Source organism: Denticeps clupeoides, chromosome 13 (assembly GCF_900700375.1).
Source record: "Denticeps clupeoides chromosome 13, fDenClu1.1, whole genome shotgun sequence".
Classification (NCBI taxonomy): Eukaryota; Metazoa; Chordata; class Actinopteri; order Clupeiformes; family Denticipitidae; genus Denticeps; species Denticeps clupeoides.
Window position 1 is genome coordinate 12350209 of NC_041719.1, and position 24108 is coordinate 12374316.

Consider the following 24108-nt stretch of genomic DNA (forward strand, 5'->3'; position numbering starts at 1 on the left):
TAGGAACCGGACAGTCCGCCGCTAGAGGCTGGAGTTTGACCCCTAAAGTGATTACCTCAGTCCCCGCAGACGCCCTGCATTTAATGGACACTCGTGATTCGTTCACGACCCATGTACTGCAATCATGGTTTTCTGATATATAAAAATCTACAGCCTATCAAATAAAACTCTTCACCACTATAATTTTGCTTTTAAACGAACAACTCGCCCTTGGATTGATATTTAATTTGTTTTTTGGGAAAAAACTAAATGTTGGTTAAGAAAGTAAAAAAAAGCTCAGGGTACACAGCTTAATCCTGCCACCTATTAACCATAATTATTTAATTAAACTGATGTAATGTGTTTACAGTTTTATTAATGCCCACCACCAGTACATACAAGTGAATGTTTAATGGAATGAAAAAAAGCTGAATAATAACGATCTCACATAATGGTTCATTAGTAAGCTAGAGTATGCAATACTGTAATATAGAAATGCCAGCATGGAAAAAGTAAAACAGCACAGTTATTTAAAAAAAAATCATACATACAGAATGGGACTGATTTGCATTTATTCCCATTTTCAAACCCACACCCATTGGTTTTCTTTACTAATAAGCACATGGATGTCCTGTACACATACACTTATGATATGCATATAATGTCTAGTAAATCATGCAACGCTTGTTTGCCCAAATGACTCCCACTATGAGAGGACACATCCACACATCCACAATACATCTTAACTGCTGGAAGATAATGAAATGTATTGATACATTTCCATGTACAATAAAACTCTCCAACAACTGCTGTGTGACACATCATACAAAGAAACAGCTCTTATTTGTACACAATAAATATAGCTGCATCTCATTAACCTCTGGAAGTACAGTATATGGTACAGTACATAATGTACGTCAAAAGCATTTCTTGCAAGCACGTTGCAAAAAAAGTAACTCAAATAAAAATAATTCTCCCATTCAAATGGAAAATATATTTATACATCTTTATATATGTATTTATATACCTATGTACAAATTCTCAGGAGAACTATTACTGAATTGGAAGATTAAAAAAATATCACTACAAAAAAAAAAAAACATTTAAATAAACAATCAGTAAGGCAATGAAGAAAAAAAAACAAACAAACAAAACAAACAAAAAAACGCTTTAACATATTGCTGCTAGTTCCTTGAGATCGTTAATAACAGCAATTAACTGGCCACTGCACATCAACAACTATCTGTATTTTATGTAACTTTTGACACTGAAGTCCTCCAAGATTAACAACCTGAACACCCACCCACACACATATTTGCACACACAAGAAACAGTTACAAGTGAGACAGGGCAATTAAGCAATTCATAGATTTAGAGCATTAATATAGAATCTTTTTAAAATAATTGTAAAGTCCATTTTTTGACATAAAATCTTTCAGATTATTAAAAATTCTAGGAGGTTCTGCGTTCTTGGTCCCGTCTGCAATCTCTCCTACGTCCATCTACAATACACTGACTGTTTGTATAAATATGCTCGGTATGAATAAATGTGCTGAAAACATGAAATGTGGAAAATCAGAATGAAAAATAAGAAAATATAATAATATGGCAAGGAAAGCAAAAAAAGGAAAGCTTAAGATATCAAAGATTTTGAAGCATTAGTCTATTGCATTAGTATTGTTAGTGTCAAAAATGTAGGGGAACGTAGAAGTTACCCATATGGTTAGAAACCTTTTCATCTTTCCTTGATTCTTTGACATAATAGCACACACAGAATTGCATTATTGAACTATATTCACAGTATTTCTCTTGAAATGTATCACTGTGTGTGGAACAAATTCAAACAAAATAATGGTAGGAGACAAACAACTCCAACAATGGGAGAAAAAAATGATCACATGAACACACAAATGCATTCATATGCAACTATGAGAGAAGAGTAGCCACAGGATGAACCCACATGCCACTCAGATTATAGCAGATTGCTTCAACAGAGAAGAACAATTGATGCCATGAAGTCATCTTTTCTTCTGATTTTGTACAGTGTTAATTGAGCGATGGCTCTTTGCCATTGGCTGGGTAGCGGTGAACCAATGGAATGTCCTGCCTTTAGTTCTTCACCAATGGTCTCATTGCTGCAAATAAAAAGCAGATACAAAGCAAAAGTGATAAAGCAAGCAGAATAAAAATACACCTCAATTCCATTACATGAAATGTGCTGAAATATGCTACTCTTTCTGTTTATTGTAGATGCAACTTTTATGTAAAACCATGTATAAAGTGTGAAATGTGTAACACTCCATCACCCTAGGTAAGCAGTGGGCAGTCATGACAGGCGCCCGGGGAGCAGTGTGTGGGGACGGTGCTTTACTCAGTGGTACCTTGGCAGATCGGGATTCGAACCGGCAACCTTCTGATTACGCGGCCACCTCCTTAACTGCTAGGCCACCACTGCCCAAGATGGGACCAAGATTAAATCTGCCAAAATACTGGAAATGTGATGCTGGCTGTGAAAATGATAGGGATCATGTCTGGAGCTGAAGACCACAATGGAAAAATGACAGTTCATGCTCAGAGTGGCCATGAGTTTACAACACTAAAGCACTACCCAAAGTCTTTACAATAGTAAATGCAGGAAAAAAACAACAACATATTTATCTCTGGTTTAGACAAATGTGCTGCACAGTGATGAGGATAACCAGGTTCCAACCTCTGAAACAGATACTTTTTCATGTGTATATTAGTGCTTTTAAATTCCAGTTTCCCCGACATGTGCGAGAACACAGACGTAGTTCATAAAAATTCAACCTTCAGAACATATAGGTCAACTAAGGAGTTTGATGTTGCCCATAAATGTGCGTCTCTCACTTACGCTCTGGCTCTCCCCATCCCCATCCAACAGGCTCTTAGCCTCTGTGGCATAGTGCAGCGGAGAGTAAACCCAGCTCCTGTCCTCTGGAGGCTGCTGTGACATGACAGGGACAGCAGAGGGTGCCAGAGAAAAGCAAGCCAGTCGGTGCACAAAGCAACAAGGGCAGGTAGGAGAGAAACAAGACAAGGCAGGAGGAAACAATTAGATATGCACAAAAGGGGCAGAAAGGACTGAAGAGAAGGTGATTGATAGGCATGCAGCTATTGCTGAATGCATGTTCGATGCAGTCAGTCATCTAGTGATTTTTTTTTTTTTGGAAAGAAATTAATTATTCAAATCGACTGTGGTTTGTCCCTGCAGTTAGATTTGTTCTTCCCTTCCTGTCTGTATGCAGGCAGGGACAGAGAGAACCACATGTGTCTAAGCCATCACACTGCTTCTGCCAGGGGACAGGAAATAGGGTTGAGTGGAAGCCAGGGCAGCATGCTTGGAGGTAACAGAGATTACATTTTAGGAGAATAAACGGTTTTTCATTCTACAGCAGTGGAGAATAATACCACCTGTCCCCTAAACCCTCAGAAGCTTACTAACCTGATGGGCATGTGAGACAAATGGCTTTGCTATAGATGGCACTTGTAGAAAAACTCCACCTACAGAGAAGTCGCTTACTTGTATGAGAATGCTGCCTGTTTCTATTTTCAGTCATACTTTTTTTTTTTACTTTCTAAACATTTGATCCTTGATTAAAATAATAATAATAATAATAATACTTTATATACAGTATTCATTATTTTTCATTTCATATGGCTCAATCTTTTACATCTTTTACTTAAATTCTATATTTGTGTTCCAATGTGTTCATGTGGCTTTTGCTAATATTGTTGCTAGGAAACTGTGACTGGTTAATCAACTTCACTTGGCAGAGCAATTGTTTGAACTGGTTATTATTTTACACTTGTTTTATGAAAGCAACCTTACATTACAGTAATTTACTGCTTATGGGCACCATTAGTCCCAGGGTCCCCTTTAAATTACTGCCCAAAACACATGGTCTCTTGAGTCTTTTTATAATATATAAAAAAATATATAAATATATATAAAAAATATATATAAATTGTTTGACTCTACAAACATACTTTTTAATATATCATTTCAATTAATGCATAAAAGTTGATTTTTCATACAAGCAATGTATGGGTGCACAAAGGTGAAGTAAAACTGAATGTGCACCAGACACTCATTGAAGATTTTTTCTGGAATACCAGATAGGTAGGGGTCCTTGCACCATGAAAGTTTAGATTGATGGACCACAGAAAGGAAACCTCACCTTGTAACTGAAAGTGGTCCTGAGAGTGGAAAATGAGTGGGCATAAGGACAAATGAAGATGAAAATTATAGGCAAAAAACAGAAGTTTGAAAGGTGTCTGAAAGGCAAATCTCCATTTAGCAGCATGCCCTGCTAAATATGCCAGGATGTGAAGGAGGGGCAGCAGCCGCTAGCCCCACCAGAGGAGCGCTCAGGGTGTGCTGAGGCAAGAAGCTTCAATCAGACAGCGTGTTGGAGAGTGGAGGAGGGCGTGTAGAGCTGGGTGGCCGTGTCTGGGATTCTGCTGCTTTCCCTTATTGCCATCACACCTCAACAGTCTCTCCAGCTGCACTCTCACGACTCTCACAGTCTACCAAGAGCCATAAAGAACCATGGAATACAAAATAAAAGGACAAATACAGAGCGTGATTTTCATCCATTTTTCTTCAAGGTCCTTTCTAATCTTTCTCCCAGCAGCATGCCGTGGGGTGTGGCGCATCCTGAACAGCAGCAACAAGTGAGAATGAAGCCTTCAGTCTGCCGTCAGCACTGTCTGCATTTACATGCAGATTAGACCGTGAGTATGACATCACACTCTCACACATACGCACACACACATACTACCTAGCCTCCACAGTAGAGAAAAAGCAACACCCACGCATGTTCTGAAAAAGATGGGTGTTGGCTCTGCTCTCATCTCACTGAGATCTGGTGGCTCCAGACCTGGACAGGATGAGCACAGATAAAGACTGACTAGCATTCCAAACCGGTGGCTTCAACTGCATTCCGACAATCCTTTCAGATAGCTCTATGCTCCTGGGTGGGTGCATATGGGATGGGGGGTTTGGAGGGTGCAGATTAGAGTAGTGCTTAAAATGCCTGGCAAGTACCCATTACACATTTTGAAGTATAACAATTAAGTTGAGCTGCTATCAAGATTTTATAAAACCTTGAAACACTCACAGCAGGTTTCACAGTTCCCCTCCACTTCAGCAATAGCAGTGGTCTGGCGGCAAAATAAGTGCTGCTCTGATCATGAATGAACATGTAACCAATGAGTGAAGATAAATATGAACATTATGTTCACTGTGCCTAGTTGCATGTGAAAATGCTTAAATAGCATTCATAGACACCCTATCCTCCTATACTTTAGAGGCCAGCACCATCCTTGATCAAAGGACTGTCCGCTGATGGCAACATTGGATGAAGATCTCAACCTGGCTATAGGCCCTTAGTTCAAGAGTGTAAGTGGTTAAAACTTACAAAGCAAATATCTGAGATTGACACATCTTCGTCTTCATCCACGGAAGCCCGACTGGGGCACCCAGATGTCTGGCTGGTCCCATCTGGCTCAGTCACCACATTGGGGCTTTGAGGAACAGAGGAGAATGAGGCTGCAGCTTCCAGCACATCACTGTAGAGAAAAAAAAGACTAGTATAAAACATCCTTAAAATAGCTCCTCAGTCTCGGTAACCAGTTATCATTGGTAGGTAGTAATATCTACATCCCAGGAACATGCCCAAAACCTGTCCCAGTTTTAAACATCACTATTTGGCTCGATTTGACTTTTGCAGTAAATGCAGCAGTTGGTTGGGGGGGACTCACAATGAGGCATTCTCACTGGCCCTCAGTCACACTGACCTAATTCTGCACTCCATATTTTACAACCAGCAGCCTCATCTCATCAGGTCATGCTTAACCTAATTACTTTTCGCTCTTTTAGAGCTGCACTTGCTCTTCAGCTCAGACAATGGCTCTACAAATTCAATTGCCAAATTAAACTCATCTCCACAGTGTGAATTAAATAAGTATGAACAATCATTTATATAATCTGGACACGGAAGTATAACAGGGTGTAACAGAGTGTCAGCACTGTCCCAGTGATCCAGTATGCATTACTATCTGGGAGCTGGTGTGTGCTCCACTGCCTTAGTTGCCATACCTCTCCGGGGAGGGCTGTGGTGCTGTGATGGTGGGCTCACTGTCGTGCCTCTTCACTTCCACCTCCACGACAATGGTCTGATGGTCCTCATCCTGAGCTCTGTGTGTAATGAGAAAGAGGACAGGGTCAAACATATGGGTCACATGTCTGAAATAATAGTGTTCATTGAGGGACAGCAGAGCAATACAGTAAGAAATGTGTCAATGTGGATCAGTACACAATAAAATGGCATAAACAGAATTTTAATCGGGTTCTTTTGTTGTAGTATATAGGCTGCTCCAAGAGCAACATATGATTAATATGATTAATAGTATCCTAGGATTTATAGAATGCAAGGGACTGTTTGCTTTCTTCCTCTTACCTACAGTCATGACTCAGGGACTGTGTGTGCCTCCTGTAGATAAAAACAGATGGTATTGAGAGAAAGACATGGTGAAAGATGGATGGATGGATGGATGGATGGATGGATGGATGGAGTAACAGACAGTAACCTGTAACGAGGGTGCTCTGAGGTGTCTGAAGGGGAACGCTCAGGGATGGAGAGAGAAGTGGTGGACGACAGGGTTGTGGCAATTGAGGCTGTGGTGGCTTCCTCAAATGATGGCGGTGTGCAGGGAAGGTCTGTTCGGCCTGATAATACATAAATAAATTGTTTTTATATTCTTCAGACCAAACTGACTCAAGTGTAACTCTTCTGTGTGTTCCATGGATGACATAAAAAAAGTTCACAACATAATAAAGCACACATTAGGCTTGGTATGTACTTACATCACAGACTATATTTGAATTAGACTGAAAGATGGTTACCCTCATCTTCCAATGTGGGGAAACTACGAACACCTCGTAGGTCATAGATGTTTTCATCCCTCTCTGAGGGAAGCTGGCTGGCTGACCAGGCTGCTCCAGGGCCTGAGTACTTGGGTACTGTCAAGCCCACACGACATTTCTTGGATGGTGAGGACTTTAAAGCTGAAGAAAGAAGACCAACAAATTACACACATCAGTAAAATTCTAATAAACTGCTAGTAATACCTGGACAGTACATCATTCAGTTAATTTAATAAATTACATTTGTTTATTTAACCTGTTCAGGCCTGAGCCCTTTTTTAAATGGACATACCCTAAATTGAACAGAGAATATATATGCTGTAGAAGCAATATTCCTCAAGTAACCAATAGTACTAAATCTTAATAATATTGCTATACAAGAGATCAGGGAGGATTAGTAAAGAAATTCCCAACCTATCAATTTGGGCACATTGGTGACGTTTTGGACACCATATGTGCCATTTGGAATTTCTCAGGAACCCAACAATAAAACAATATTTTTACTTACTTGTGACTATAGTTATTCATTCCAACTACTTAAACTTGTTTTTAGACAGTTCAATATCAAATCATATGTGTATTCCTCATAAATATTTGTTTTCCATTCACAAGATCATAGTTCGATCATCTTTCAGTGGGTAGTGCTGGCCTAGCGGGTAATCAGAAAGTTTGAATCCCAAGCCACCAAGGTGCCACTGAGCAAAGTACCCACACACAAAGTACCCTGTCATGGCTGCCCACTGCTCAGCAAGGGTCATGGTAAAAAGCAGAGGACACTTTTTTTTTGTGTGCACCGTGTGCTGTGCTGCAGTGTATCACAATGTCAATTCACTTTCACTTTCGGAATCTACAGAAACTGCAACATTTGTATTACGATGATGTCTTTGCCCTTTTTGGGGGACTCGGCGTGCAAGGGTGCGTTTTTTTAGTGAAAGTGAAGTGATTGTCACATAGCACACAGTGCACACAACAAAATGTGTCTTCTGCTTTTAACCCATCAACCCTTACATTGCGTGTTGAGCTGCTGATTTATTTTTTATTTATTTACTGTTGGACATGGTCCTGTAGAGTTTTTTGGTGATGTTTGTTTATGTGTGTGGCTTTGAAATTGTGTTTTATTCAGACAGTTTTCATTTTTGTGTGCTTTTAGTTTTTACAGGTGTTAATATTGTGCACACTGTGCTGCCCCTGGGCACAGGAGCCTTCATTTTTAACTGGTTAAGTTCCATGATGTCAATAAAATAAATCAAGTCAGTGAGAATAGTTGGCTACTCATTAATTTTTCACATATAATAGCTTGATACACGGCACTAATAGAATGTGTATATATAAATTAAAGCATTTGTTTTAGCCTCTTGTAAATACCAGGTGTCTTCTGTTTATCATTGGACATTATTGGGTGTTTTACTGCAAGGTTGCCAAATGCTCTGTCTTTTTACTCACAAGAACTCTTTTTGAAGACAGTAGAGCTCATAAACTTGAAGAACCTATCTGCATAGAAACAAGGTCGGTGGACTGATACTGTGTCCTGGAGAAAGAAACAGAATCAGAATTTGAAACAATGCATTACACTCCCATTAACATGTTAGAAAATGCACATGTTTACGTACACCCTAGAGAGACATGTGAGAAGTCAAACACACACACACACACACACACACACACACACACACACACACACACACACACACACACACACACACAGAATAAACACCCACTCATTCATTTCCCATTCAGTGAGCTGCCCTGGCTCCACCTGGTTTTCAAACAGCCAAGTGCGTCAGCAACTGAGTGTGAGATGCCTCTGCCAGAGACAGTGACAAGAGCTGCTGTGCTCAGGGCTGAGAAAGCAGCATTGTTTCTATAATAAGAGCAGAAGGCTGCTGCTGTGGGAGGAGCACTTAAGAGGTACAGGTCAGAGTCCTAGATGGGCTTTACTGGAGCCACGAAGGACAAGGAGCTCTTCCAGCATCCCCAAAGAGCTGCATCGACATGCACACCGCAGACATAGTCCTGAGACTGCTCCTATTCCATCATCTCCTACTGCTTTATAAATAAATCAATGTATAGAGGGGAAGAATGGGTTTACACAAGGGTTAGATGATGGTCCTGAACAAAGAGAGAGAGCTATACCCTTTAAACAAACCATAACCACATCTTTTAACTAATGTGTACAATATTTACTTTTCTTTTTAGGCAAAACTTCTTCTCACATTTTCACAAAAATTCCATTATGATATTTGATACACACACAAGGAAGTCTGGTGAAAGACAGTCACATAATACCTAATATCTAGGTAATGTTATACACAACCATATATTAGCATTATTACTATCCTTTCTTAACAGTCCATGTAAAATTTGTGGTAGTAGCCTTGTTCAAACCCCACTTACTGTTTGTCAATAAGCAAGACTCTTAATCCTGAGTGTCTCCAGGGGGACTGTCCCTGTAACTAATTGTAAATCGCTCTGGATAAGGGTGTTTGTTGCATGTTATAAATGTAAATATTAATATATTCACTTACTCCATCATGAACAAGGGCTTTCCATGTATGTTCCAATTTTTTTATTAGCCTATAAAACAAAAAGAATAAGAAGATATGTTTTGAACACACAGCTGATTGGTAAGGAATTCCTCGCTGCATTGAGGGAAACTTCAGACACACTTACCTGTAGGACTGCAGGATGTCAATTATACCGATGTACAACAAAATACGTTCTCCTTTTCCATTAACTGCTGGAATACCCCCCATTCTAAATAAAGGCACATGCACTATCTTGTTAAAAACATTTATAATGCACACCACTGCATTAGAAGCATATGATTGTGCAAATGTGTGTGATTAGAGTGACAACGCATGTGAGAACATTGTGAGAAATCAGCTCCTGCTCACGTGTCGTCTGTGTCGATGGACCCCCCGCAGGCAGCCGCTCCCTGGATGGACTCCATGGCTGTAGAGTAGAGGGCCTTCTGTGGGAGGGGTCTCTTCTCATCGCTGCTGCCTTGAGACCCCTCCATCTGTTGCTCACGCTCCGCCTGGTCAAGGTTGTGGACCCCCAGCAGCAGACTGTAGTCCATGATCTTAAAGCTCTCCAGCACCTGCCGTCCACAGCCACATCAGACACACAGCCCTGAGGGTGTCACTGCATGGCTAAAGTAATCAGTTAAAAGGTTTTGAGATTAACTAAATAACACGTACATTGGTCATTAGACATCTAACCTGTACTTGATTTACATACTGTAATGCTGCTCTTGGTATGGTTGGCTGATAGATGGTGTTTGTCATCAGCCAGTGTTATAGTTATGGTTTAGATAGTAAAGAGGACTCTATGTTATAAAGTAGAAAGTAAGGTAGTACAATATAGAAATAAACAGTGAGTTTCTGAACAGAAATTGAATAGAAATCAATGACGTGCTATTTACCAGACAGTCTCTCTGTAGGGTCTTCAACAGGGCATTATATGTGTCGGCATCCAGCATAAGACCTTCTGAAACATCTTGCATGAAGTCCAGGTCTTTGAAGGTGGGTTTTGCCTTCTCTCGCTCCTTCTTGGAAGCTCGCCGTTTGTATGTGGAACCTTTCAAATCGAACTTCAGATGCATGTGAACCACACGGGGCAGGATGTTATTCATGACCACCACTCGGATGTTCTTCCCCCCTGACTGCACGCAGTAGAGCCCAAAGAATTTGGGAAGCAGAGTGCGAGGGTTCTGATTCAGATTCTGCAGAGGTGGAGAACAACAGGCAGGATTGTGATACACAGATTAATCAAAACAGACCTAAAATTTGCAGAATTATAAATGACACGGTATTATTATATATTAAATAAATAACTCATTATAACTCAATCCGGCTTTTCATGTCTTCAATGACCTGGTGTTAAAATAAAATGTATTTAGCATTACTAAATATGATCATAGTACTATAAATCATTAATAGTATCTGTTGATAAGACACAGTTGTTTGCCTGAAATTGATGTTTCTTGCAGTCTTGCAATGTCACAATTTGTATAGAGTGGATGTTGATTCAACAGAAACAAAAACTGAACAGTAAAGCTCACACAATCCTCAGTGACGTCTGATCTTTTTTTGTTTCATGGTAAAGCAAATCTAATCATCCATCCATTTACTGTACATTTAAGTTATTGACCCTTGCAATCAGAATCCAATTTGTATAATTACAGAGCACTCAAACCAAGCTGCTTCACTGAACCAAAAGACATACTGCTGAAGGAAAAGGTTTTCAAGCTGGCGGTCCAGTAAGTGTCAACTGACATTGAACAATCAGAAAATAGTGTAGCACGTGGCAACAGTCTCCCACAGCAACATACTAAGCTTTGGAGTGAATGGCAGAACTGCAGATGTCATCAAAAGGGATATGAGCTGCCACTCATTGCAAAATGCCACTGTAATTAAATGTTGTGGTCAGCATAAATGGTGTTTAACAAGTCAATTCAAACATAGCTGTTATTGTCTTTTCCTAGTGAAAAAGTGTTTTCAAAAAAAATAAAAATAAATAAATAAATAAAAATAGTACCAATGGCAAGAAAGCATTTTATGACCTTAGTGGAAGTGGTTGTTGTACTTCTGTACCCACCATGTAGTATCCTGGCAGCAGTTTCTGTAGAAATTCTGCTTCCTTGTGCATCACGGTTTTGATGATGAACTCATCGTCCTTGGTAACATAGAAGACTGAGCCGCTGGCCCCGGGGTTGGACAGCTCAATCAGCGGCTCGTTGCACAGAGAGTACTGGACGCAATCATATCGCGCATGCAGTTAGACATTGCTGCTCCTTTCACAATGATTATCTATTCACACACATATTCTGTAAACTTGGAGAATACAGGCATACCAGAATACATTATATTCAACAAAAACTACACATGCTAGCCGGAGACTGTACAGGGTACATTCCTGCTATCGTTAGAATGGACAGATGAGATGACTCCTACTGAATAAGTGATTTATTATACACAATCAGGTTTGTATTTTTGTGGAACATGTGTTAAAATTAAAATGTATTTTGCATTATCATGACAATCATTTAGGTGGTGTTATGATTATAGTACTATAAATCAGAAACAGTATCTGTTCATAAAACACGGTACAGTGTCTCACGGGACAAGTTTTTAAAGCTATATGTGCAAATGGTAAATGACAGACTTGGGATTCTGGATCTCTTAGGTCTTTTAGTAGTTCTAGTATTTAGTATTTCTTAACAGCACCAGTTGCAGTCTCGTTTTACGAATGTGATATCTGAACAAAAATGCAATGGTTACTGATTCCAAGGCTCTAATATGTCCTGGAAAACTTTGTTTTAAGAATAAATTGGTAATTTACTTAGTTAGCCCTAATTTACTATCTGCACAAGTGTGTAGAGATGTGCAAAGTGAAAGTGTTGATTAGCAACAGGGGCAAACACTTCAAATTTAATCTTGAGGCCAATGACTCTGACTTTCCCTTCATCTTCATGCTAACAGACGGCAGCATAACAGACACATCCCTCGAGTTCTGATTCAGTGCCCATTTTTGCCATGAGGGATCCCTTCCCCTAGATTATGCCAACACATGGCAGCCAGTGCTGGTAACAGGTTGGGGTGGGAGGTAAGCAGACTGGCAGAGGGAGCAGGTGGGAGCCCTGCAGGGCTTCAGTTAACACGTGTGAAATCTTCTCACTCAGCAAAACTTCAGGTTTAGAGAATACACCGTGGATCTGGTTAGCTGCATCTAGATGCTTACCAAATAGTCATCTGGTCTTATCCCAAAGAGCTCTCGGAAATAGCGGAATGCAACTGGTGCATAGGTCTTAAATCGAAAGTCCGGGAAGTGGTGGGCTGGCGTCAGATTGCTGCCTTCACTGGAAAAAGAAAATAGAGGAAAAACTGGAAGTATGTCCTTGAATTAACTAGTAAAAAGACAAACACTGCCCTGCTGCAAGGATCATTTAGTTTATTCCAGTTCCAGGCTTTGCTTGCTGCTGAGGTACCTTGGAAAGAAGATGCTTTCCACCACATAAAAGTCCTGCATGAGCACATCTCTCTCTGGCTTCGAACTCAGGTTGCCCACGGTGTAACCGATGCCCAGCTGAATGGCATCCTTCAGCGCTGAGGATGTGGTCTGCGGGTAGAAAGTGAGGAATAAAATATAGATAATATCTTATGATTCAGTGAAGTCAAATTCATAGATGACAGAGTACCTTCTTATACGTGGTTTCGCCAGATGCATCCACTCCCCTGTGCCCAATTTTCTTCCCCTGTGCATAGGCTGTCTGCCCCGAGTATGAGGGCATCTGATGAAAAAGGGAAAGTGAACCCTAGATGCTGTCCAGAGATTAAGATATAAAATGATCCAGTATGTTCCATTCATCACTTCATTAAGCTTCCAAACAGGAATGTGCATGAAATGCCTGTAGTATCTGATGAAATAAACGGATATAGAGCTCAATGTGTAGATAGACTTATATGTCATACATCTGTGAACCTGTGAAGACAAGACTCAGGTATATGATGCTACATACCTCTGTGAAGGCCTTTTTAGAGGCAGCATCTAAAACACAGAAAGCAAAGAAAAAAGGGATGTGATTGTTATGATTATAAGGGTAAGAATTCATCCAGTATTTAACCATTTTTTCAGATTTTTACATTTATTTAAAAAATTTACTTTTTTTTCTTCCAAATTTAGATTGATTTGAGGAAAGAAGATGTGTGTGTGTGTGTGTGTGTGTGTGTGTGTGTGTGTGTGTGTGTAAGGTGGGTTCCTCCAGCTAAGAAAGAAGTATGTGAAAAATATTTGTTTTTGTAATTCTATTCTATTCTAATGTAATTCTATTCAACAAATTCAATTAGCCCAAAATGGGCAATATTTCAAAACATCTCCCTATAGTCCATAGTTTGTAAGATAGGAACAAAGCTGCTTAAAAAACTAAAACAATTAAAAATGATTAAATAAACTTATTATTCTTTATGCATAAGTCGTTGCGAGGGGATCCAGAAGGCATGGTAAAATACCACCACCCTCATGTCAAAAACACCAGGGACCACTATTTGCAATATACAACATTAAACCGGACCACAAATGCTGAGTGAGCATGCATTGCTTTGTATTCAGGCACGGGGAATACGAACAACGCACAAACATCTTACTCATCGTAAACAGATATCGCTAAACAAATGTCACTTTCTCTCAAGCACGACTGAAGACAGGTGTCACTATTGCCTGAGTTGCAAGTGTTTGTACACTTTGTACCTTTAACACAATATCAGTGTGACATCTAAAACCACGACAGTCACCAACACCCATATCTCCAAAGCTGAAAGCAGATACTTAGTAATTATAAATTTTGCACAAGTGCAGTGTGAATGGATAAGAAGAAGTAATAGAATGCAATAGAATGCTAGGACAGTCAATATGAAAGGCCATGGGGGTTGGTAGAATCCAATGACCCAGCCATTCAATGACATGCGTTTGCTCAACCGTTGAGATAAATGGCGGCTGATGCTGCAACAGAAACGGATAATAACAGGCAATTACTCATTCTTTGAGGATGAAGGATGGCTGAAGGATGGCTGTAGCTAAATGCCTGAACACTAAACATACCAAAAATCTTCCCAAACAAGAACAAGAGGGCATTTCATTCATGGAGACTGCAGGTTATAATAAACATTTGACTCTTGAAGATGTAGGCACAGTAGTGTGTGTCCCAATCCTCACACTTGGTTAACCAGGCACAATATGCAAAGAGGCTGAAACATGGCTGGGTGTGAACTGTACCTAAAATAACAAAAATGTTTCTACGCAGCTGCTCATTTATGGGTCTTGCATTTGTTTAATTCTAGAACAAAACTATGAAAACTAACAAGACTATGAAACAACACATGAGGTTATGACAATTAAAAATATAGCAATCGCTTGAACACTTGTGTCTCTTCAAAGCAGGGAGTGTTCACTCATGTTAATCAGCATCTCATGAAGACGCTTTTCAGAATCAGAATCGCATTTATTGGCCAAGTATGTGAGTGAACACATAAAAGGAATTTGATTCCGGTTGATTATGACAATAGTGGATTCTTCAAAATGTCCTCCTTCTCCAGTCTCTATAAGCGGCACAGAGCAGGTGCGTCCATTCTTTTGAGTGGAAGTGTACATATTTAATAATAATATCCACTGTTCTAGGTATAGATGTTATAATTAATATGATGGTCAGTGCATTGTTTTGCAAACTGCTGATATGATAACACATTTTGTCATCTGGGGGGGGGGACGTGCAACTGTTAATTATTCAAGAGAATTTGTGTTTCAGTGACATGACCCAAATGAAAGTCAATGTGACAGTTCAGTTTGCGGAAACAACCATCCACACAGTACAGTAAAGAGCTGCAATGGAACCTGTCTGCTCAGCAGGCCCATGTGACCCAGAAAGTAAAAAGCCATTTATTCCCCTACAGCCCCAACCACCAGGACTCTCGCTCTGTCTCTCAGATACGCAGAAGGATTAACCAGCCACATCATGTCGGTTAAATCCCTCTGCCAGCAACAAAACACACACACACACACACACACACAAAATCACTCTCACCTTCAGTTTGCCTGCAGTGCAGTTCCTTTGGTTCACATAGCTCTTCCTAGTCGTTTTCATTGCCTCATTATGTTATATAGCAGTACCCCTTCTACAATAAAAGTGAGCGGGCACAGCACTTTATGCCCCAATAGCACCTTTCTGCTGTTAACCTCCTATAAGAGCAGGAGACCCTGCTTCAAGACCATAAATAAGTTAACAAACTCAGTAATGGAAAAAATATATATACATATTATTACCTTTAAATCCTTAAAGGTCCCCTGACATGAAAATTTCCCTTTGTGAGATTTTTTTTAAACATTAATATGAGTTCCCCCACCCTGTCTATGGTCTTGCAGTGGCTAGAAATTGCAATAAGTGTAAAGAGTGGTGCTTTGGCCATTCTGTAACGCCGTTCACGGTGCAGCAGCTCAGACGGCTGAATCTGGAATTTGTCCCTAGATATAATCAACTTCTATAGGCCGCTCTCCTCCTCATCCCACCTCTCTCTTCCTCATTAGCATTTAAAGCTACATGTACCAAAGCGGCACGTCCTGGGGACATGTCATTGTGGGACTGGCTCGAAGTGGCTGTAATTCTGAACCAAGAGTGTATTTCGAAAAAAGACATTAGCATTAGGGGTCCACCAAGATATAAAAGCAAAAAAGAATATTCATGTCAGGGGACCTTCAATACTAATAATCAGTGAAGAGTAGACAAAGTCCCTTAAAAGCAAACCATAATCATCCCAGCTGCATCTGCAGTTGCTCTCATTCACTTCCCCTTCCCTGGTTTCCATGGTTCCCTGGTCAGCTGACTTTCTCAGTCTGCACGTGCACGGAATCAACAGACACATGCTGCCTTCCACATTCTAAACGGGGCATCTGCTGCGTGGAAGCAATCTGAGTGATGCACGGACTAAACAAAAGGAGACAAAACAATGGCACTGTGCTCAACACACATCTATATTGGGTGCACTGGTATTAGGCTCTGCAATAAAATGATATGTTGATGACAAACGTCCACATTTTAAGGGGTATTACCCTCTCTCATGATGCTGTGTGCAATGTTTTTTTTTTTTTTTTTGTCATAAATCTTTTAGCCACCCACCAATCACTCTTCTTCATCCCTTATTGAGGAACTGGAGCCTTTCCCAGCATCAAGTGCACAGGCTGCCAGTCCATCACAGAGAGAATTCACATAACCTGCATGGACTGTTGGTGGAAAACAGAGGAACCGGAAGAAACCAATACAGCGGGAGAACATGCAAACATTTTAAAACACATTTTATGCTTTATTGTGACATATCAAATTGACAGAGCTGCCAAAACAGCACTGATAAACCCCACCGAGACAGAAAAATGTATACTGAAAGACACTAATATTGGTCCTGGTAATATTTTGTTGCTAATTAATGCCTGTTTATGCATCCAAACTAACCTGTGATCCTATTTAAAACAGAAGACAGAAAGCGCAGACATTTTCAACCTGGCACAACCCCACGTTGAGAAGGCAAGCTGTTCCACATTACGTATTCAAAAGCTTCCACCACACTGCTGGGGTTTGCTGAAATGTAAAACACTTCACCAATGCCAATACCACAATACCAAGACGAGCACCCGCATGTTCACTTGTTACAGTAAGAAATAGCCACACCAAATCTTGTGCTTGTATAGAGGAGCGTAGGTCAGGTTTTTAATATTCTGGTGAGACGTGCACAGCCCCCGATTTGAGAGACACACAAACGTGATCTCTCCGCAGCGCAGGTAGCAGTTACTAAATCACAAGCTCGCAGCAGGAAGAGCTCGACATCACAGGAGCCTGCCGTGGGGGGGCTTGCCATGTGTCCACCTCCTGCAGAACTACTGACACGAGTCAAACAGCATTATTACCAACACCTGTTTGCTATATTTATTCGCACATTTGCATTGGGAAACATTAGGACGGTAGATGTTGCCATGTTTCGTTTTTTAACACTTTTTCCATTACAAAGAGACGCCAGCTGGCTGGACAGTTGGGTCAAGGTAATGCTGCAATGTGTGCTTCTTTCTTTGCCAAGTATTCATCTACCAGTGTTCTGCTAGATGATTAATGATGTTCATTGTCCCTTGTCTCAGCAGACAGTCCTCCAACAATTATCAATACCACGCTTCCTGCATCAACGAAGCTTTCCAATAACAAGTACATACAGTCACTACACTGGTCTAGTACAGATACAGAACTGCTGGTATGCAGTATGACACACAATAGGAAGTTGAAGACCAACAAAGTTTTCAAAATGCACCTCCTGTTTCCCATTGGTCGACAAAGATGATGAGCTACATCACTTCTGCATAAATACGCCTCATAGGAAGGTGCCTTCTGTGCTGTTGTATGTCTCATATTCTGGAAACATAGAGATGGAGGCATGAGATGGACCACAGAGAGAACGGATGAAATGTTTTTCCATCACCACAAGTCTTAGTCTTGCTGCTTGTCTCCACTTTTGGCCTGTCTCCCAGCTCAGAGTGGAAAGTACCTCTGTCTGCTACAGTGCGGTTAGCTGTCAGATTTCACACAATCCTGCTCAACCAGAGAGTCTGTCCACATCTATAATTAAGAAAGGCATTAATGCATTAAAGCCAAGCTGTTTAAGCAAAACACGTCTGTAGATGTTACAGATTCTGGCACCCCAGAGTACAGCTAATGCAGAGTAGGTCTGTTAATATTAGTAATTAGTCGTTACCCAACTGAAGGTAAGAAGGTGACATTTCCTCACCAATGGTCTGAGACTGGAAGAGCTCATGATGGCGTGGTTAGAGATAAGAGTATTCTGATTAATTTTTCAAATTAATTAAATTGATAAATTAAGGAAGCAGTCTGCCTCAAGAATATTCTCTTTTGGGATTTGCTGCAATGATTAAAACTGGTTGCCCTCAATGGATAAGAATACCCAGTACAACTTGATATTGTGAAAAAACTGGTCTTGCTGACATGACTTGATGCAATCAGAGTAAACTCAGAATCACAGAATCAAGGATCTTCACAAATTTGCCCTGTTCCCATCCCTTATGTCGTGATGTTCAGAGCGTTTTTCTCTCTACAATATTCTGTGATTCCATAAATACAACAACTAAGTTTTGCAATGCTTTGACAAGAATAAAAGAATAAAGCATGCTTATAATTTATTTTTTTGCCAGGATGAATTTTTGATTTGTTTATCGAATACTCGATTTGTACTTGTGGTTCAACTAATGCCTATGTGTGCATTTATGTGTTGCAAAATATTAAGCTTCGCTAAATTTAAAAAAAAAATTGTTATTTAAGTAACACAGTTGGGTTGAATATACTGCCTATCTCAATGTATGTATATGTTTGTGTGCTCATTATCATGGTGTAAAACTTTATTTGAATTGAATAAATTATAGAATAATATTGTAGTAAACATAAAACAAAAATGTTAACATTTTAATCCTATTGGGTGAACTTTATTTCTAACTTCAAGGACAGATGCTATTGTTCTGAAGTCTACTTTATTAGGTAAATTTAGCTTACAGACACACCTTAAAGCTGTAAAGTCACTGTTACAAATCATGGCTGGGTTTTTATTATGGGTGGGGTGTTAGGTAATATGTGGGGTTTTGGTAAAAATATACACTTTATTCAGCCACATTTCATTGTAAGCTTATTTAGGAATTAATTTGTTCAATAATTGTATTTATAAATAATTATAATGTTTCTGTGTGTACTTTTTTCAATTAGTTCAATTTAGGGCTGCACGATTTGGGGAAAAAGACATATTGCGATTATTGAGATCAATATTGCGATAGCGATATGATAAACATACAAACTACTTATAACCTGAAATGCCCAGTGCTTTCAAAATACAATATTCTACAAAACTAAATAAAATCACAAAAAACTCTTTTACATTCTGTCGAACGACAAACCCTGGTAAGACTAAACAACTGTTTTGATTATATTTGGCCATTATAAAATCCCGTATTATAGTTCTTACGTTTAACCAAAACGTTGTTTGGAGGCTGACACAGGGATGCATAGCTTTACTAGCTTAGCTAAGGTTAAGATTTGTAAACAGAGGTGAATTTCTTTAGGAAACCTTCAAAGTTTGAGAAACGTTAACTAAACAGCTAAGAACAGTCTAAATAGTTAATGCCTACGTTTAGCCAAAATGTTGTTTGGAGGCTGACTTGAACACAGGAATGCATAGCTTCGCTATCTTAGCCTATTTTAGCTAAGGTTAAGACTTATAAAATAGGGATTTTATAATGGCCAAATATATTCAAAACAATTGTCCAGCCTTACCTATGAAATGTAATCCCTGGTTTGGAGCATACAGCGGTTTGTACAGCCCCAAGCAGCACAAGAGTGAGGCATTTTTATGCACTTCTCTCCATAGACATGTATATGCTTCACGCCACAGCAGAGCCTATCGCAATATGGCGGCGACGTTGACGTACGATGCAGCGCGTCATGCCGCGTCTAACCATATGTCTCAGAATCGAAAGTCATGTGACCAAATACGTCACATCCGACTGAAGTGAGACTCGCAAACTTTGAGAGAATGAGAGAATGGATCGGATATGTTGCCGATCCAATCCATGTACTAATCATTTAAATCGCAGCTTTTTGCGTTCATGTAATCGCACAGACCGACATCGCGATTACGATTGCGATTAGATTAATCGCGCAGCACTAGTTCAATTCCAATAAAAATACCTTTGAGAAAGAAAAATAAATTAAAAACTGCTTTGCACAAGATGTCGGCAGCACAGGAGGCCAGCCTCCCTTCTCCTTGACCGTCGGACACGCTGAAACCCCCAGCCTCTCGGGTCTCTTGAGGTGTGTCAGGACAATCAGGAAATAGCGTATGCACCAAGGTGCCCCACCTGCATGGCTCACCGCACTGCTTCCCTCACGTGGCGGCGATAGAACCATGTCGCTTTTCCTGTCCCTTCCAAAATACGCCGCTAGACTGAGGTGAGTGGACACGTGATCGCTGAGAACACTGACAACTGTGTCCTCCCCCTTCACCCATCAGAGCGGGAGTGTACAGACAAACCGCTGCTTAGAAGAAAAGAAGACTGCATTTCAATACTGGCCAGCGCTGCAATAGTCAAACACAGCGACAAGGATCGGTCATTTAACCTTCTGTGTTTGGTTGCAGTCAGTGTCAGCGTTATGGAAATTTCAGCTTGAAAGTGCAGTTATTATCAGGACCTGTACAACTAATTAATTAGCTGAAAAAGGCACGTGTTCGTTAAGTGCCCTAACATCGACGCACAGTGCAGGACTGTTAATGCACTTTCCCTGTGGACATCCACGGTTTCAACAGAAAAGAACTGTTCAGCAGTTTAAGGATACAGGGGGGGAAAGGCCAGACCTGCTCCAGGCGGAAAAGGAAATACAAACAAGTCAACGTAACTGTACAGCACCACAAAATTACAATTTGATATCTAAGGTCTCTGAAAAAGGTTTCTTTTAGTAATTCGGTGTAAACGTGTTCAATCAGCAGCACTGAATCCCATCCGATACCCCAGTCGGGATTATTCTTAAAGTCATATTTTATGTTGGTCAATTCCAGCAGATTACATGAACCAGTCTTAATTGCGTACAATACCAAAAATATGTTGTTCAATAAAAAAAATAAAAAAAATCCAGTGTCCTCATTACATGGTTGACCCACTTTAGACCTCAGATGACCTCAAATTGTGCTGGGGGGAAGACTTAGTCTGCCTAGCAGATGGCCACGTACCCATCTGTATCCTGTTGTAGCAGAACAGGAGAAAACCATCTTCAAAATAGTCAAATTTCGATCTAAGGTGGTGTTTCCCCACATCGCCTTGCACAAATTTCTGGAGGTGCACTGTTCACTGTATGCCCACAAGGTTGTGCACATTTCATATTGAACGCCTTGATTTTTGTACTGAGGTGTGGCTGGGTGCAGTCAGCATGTTGCTATTTTAATAGAGCAAAATGACAAATGTGCTTCAGTCAGTGGTAGCATAATTAAACATTATTTAAGTGGTGAATTTGTCCTATATATATAATATTCTGTTCCAAATATTAATAAAAAAAATCCCCTAATATACAAGAATTACATATATGGTTCACTGTGGATCAGTGGTAATGGATATTGCCTGGTAAACAGTAAACAGTAGGGTTGTGTGAAACCACCACCAAATTTCAGATTGGTATCGATGATACTGATACTATATACAAAAAGCACTTTCAGTTAGGTCGTAGTACAGAAATAGAAGAGCAAAAAAAATATTGATACCATTGTGCTTTTATCGATCCAATACTGATACCAACTTGGTATCGTTAGTATCGATATTCAGGATTGATCTGCACATCCCTAGTAACAGGCTATTGTAATAGCAATCATATATCTCCATAGCCTCTTTGACTGGTTTATTACAAATGAATCTCTGAATAAATAAGAGAGCCAGGGCAACATTTCTCTGCTATCAAAATAGAAAAATGCACTTAGACACATCCATATCGGTTTTCGACTTTTTGCATCAGATCATCAAAAAAGGACTCAGCCACTGGAGACCTTATTAAGGACTCAGACTTTGACTGTTTTATAGCAGAGAATTCATATAAATCTGTGTCTGGCGCTCTTTTCAGCACTGCTCAAAAGTGACTGTCCTGCTGCATGGGCCTGTCCCACCTGGCTATAGATTCATGAATTGACATAGACAGCATACAGTGATGGGACAGGGATGGGGCAGGGATGGGACAGGGATGGGACAGGGATGGGACAGGGATGGGACAGGGATAGTGGTGGCCTATCGGTTAAGGAAGCAGCCCCGTAATCAGAAGGTTGCCAGTTTGAATCCCAATACGCCAAGGTGCAAAGCACCATCCCCACACACTGCTCCCCGGTCGCCTGTCATGGCTGCCCACTGCTCACCAAGGGTGATGGTTAAAAGCAGAGGACACATTTCGTTGTGTCACCGTGTGCTGTTCTGCAGTGTATCACAATGACAATCACTTCACTTTTTTCACTTTCAAACAGATACGTGAAGCTATGTGGACACCCGTGATGCATGCTTAACTCACCAGTGCACCAATCCGCGGACACGAGGATGCTGATGATGGCCCAGAGTCTTTTTTTTATCATAATGCTTTATGTTGAACACATAATGTTTTATGTTGAGCAACTTGGATCATTTTGGGTGCCCTGGCTGGCGCGCAGTAAAGAAGATTGTTATAAACATTACAGTGCGCGAGTTGGTGAAAGATTATCCGGACTGTTCCTTTAAAACACCGTAAACGGAGCTAAAACAACACCGTTAGCTTTCTTGCTAGCTGACGCGTATGCCCCTCATCCAATGGTCGCTCATTCGGTTCGTTCAGCCGAGTAATGCGTCTGGGTCGTGTCAGTGGAACCTTTTTTAGGGCTAAAATTAGGCAGAATTTTGCACCAGCATGAACGTTTCGGTAAACACAGTCCGCCCGACATCCTGGACGCAGCGGAGCACTTTCATTCACACGACAACCGCGCTAGCCAGAGCGCAGCTAGCCCGCTTTAAATGTAGCAATAACGGCACAAAAACGTCACATTACCCATGTCGCATGTGTCCGCCCCGTAGCCGACAATGACGGCTGCTTCCTCGTCGGACGCCGCAGCACCGGACAGCGGACTGACATCCCCGAGCTCAGCCGGGCTGGCCGCTCCCTCAGCCGCCGCCTCCATCCACGCTCCCGGCTCCAGACGAGAGCGACACGACGGCGGTCCCCCAAAACGAGCGCGTTCGCCGACGCGAAGTCACGAACTCCGGCCGTGCGCGTCGCGGTCTGCTCCTCCGGGGACTAGGGACACGAGAAGCGCGCTCCCGCCCTTCCACTCCGCCAGCATCCCTCCATCCGCTGCCGAGGAGAGCGGCGGGCTGCGCTGACTGACGACTGCTCCCTACGGGTCACCTGGGACTTTTCACACAAACGCGCAACTTTTACCTGTTTAACCAATCAATCGTTCAATCAAATCGGACAATTTGATATCTAAGGTCTCTTATAGTAATTCGGTGTAAACGTGTTCAATCAGCAGCACTGAGTCCCATCCGATACCCCAGTCGGGATTATTCTTAAAGAACCTGGCGCGGTCATTGGCTGACAGCAAATCTCGCGAGAGCAGCAGTCTCACGGCCGCGCTGGAAATGCGCCCACGTTTATTATCCCAGGGCAGGAGATCTTAAACAAGTGAACGCGTGAGGAAACGACTCTTCCGCCTCTCAGCTGATGGCGAAACGCTTGCCGGCGATGGCCAACAGAGGACGCTGTTTCATCAAACAACCAAAAACGAGAGAAATTCTACTTTCTACAGTTCCTGTCTGGTAAAGAACGTACACCTTGCTTCAGTTTAAGGTCCTTGTTTTTACATGAAAAAAAATCACCAAAAGGTGACACATAGTCATTGACATAATTTAAAATAGTGATGTAGTCAGACTTGCATTTTCAGCTAAAATCATTGAAAAGTTTTATTATTCTCAATCAAAATGACAAATGTGGATTAACAAGCACAGCATTCAAGACTGTTTGTTGATAAAGTTCCTTCCTGCATGTATGAAAGTGAAGTGTCATTGTGAAACACTGCAGCCCAGCACACAGTGAAACA

The 24108-nt window shown here is 40.9% G+C and overlaps 1 protein-coding gene across 3 annotated transcripts; it reads right to left on the reverse strand.

The window, feature by feature from the left end:
• Positions 1-375: 375 nt before the first annotated feature.
• pip5k1ca (phosphatidylinositol-4-phosphate 5-kinase, type I, gamma a) lies at positions 376-23578 on the reverse strand. 3 transcript variants are annotated; one of them, XM_029001424.1, is made up of 18 exons: positions 23061-23578; positions 13449-13477; positions 13128-13220; positions 12918-13048; positions 12671-12788; positions 11528-11680; positions 10353-10652; positions 9823-10028; positions 9599-9682; positions 9454-9502; positions 8372-8456; positions 6908-7069; positions 6592-6730; positions 6462-6494; positions 6101-6199; positions 5421-5571; positions 2852-2941; positions 376-2114 (listed from the first exon to the last, which is right to left on the reverse strand). In XM_029001424.1, the coding sequence occupies exons 1-18, from the start codon at positions 23188-23190 to the stop codon at positions 2109-2111; spliced, it is 2058 nt and encodes a 685-aa protein (XP_028857257.1). In that variant the 5' UTR covers positions 23191-23578; the 3' UTR covers positions 376-2108. The 3 variants fall into 3 exon arrangements, with proteins under 3 accessions (XP_028857257.1, XP_028857256.1, XP_028857258.1); XM_029001423.1 differs by having other exon boundaries at positions 2852-2944; XM_029001425.1 differs by lacking the exon at positions 2852-2941.
• Between the last annotated feature and the right edge of the window lie 530 nt (positions 23579-24108).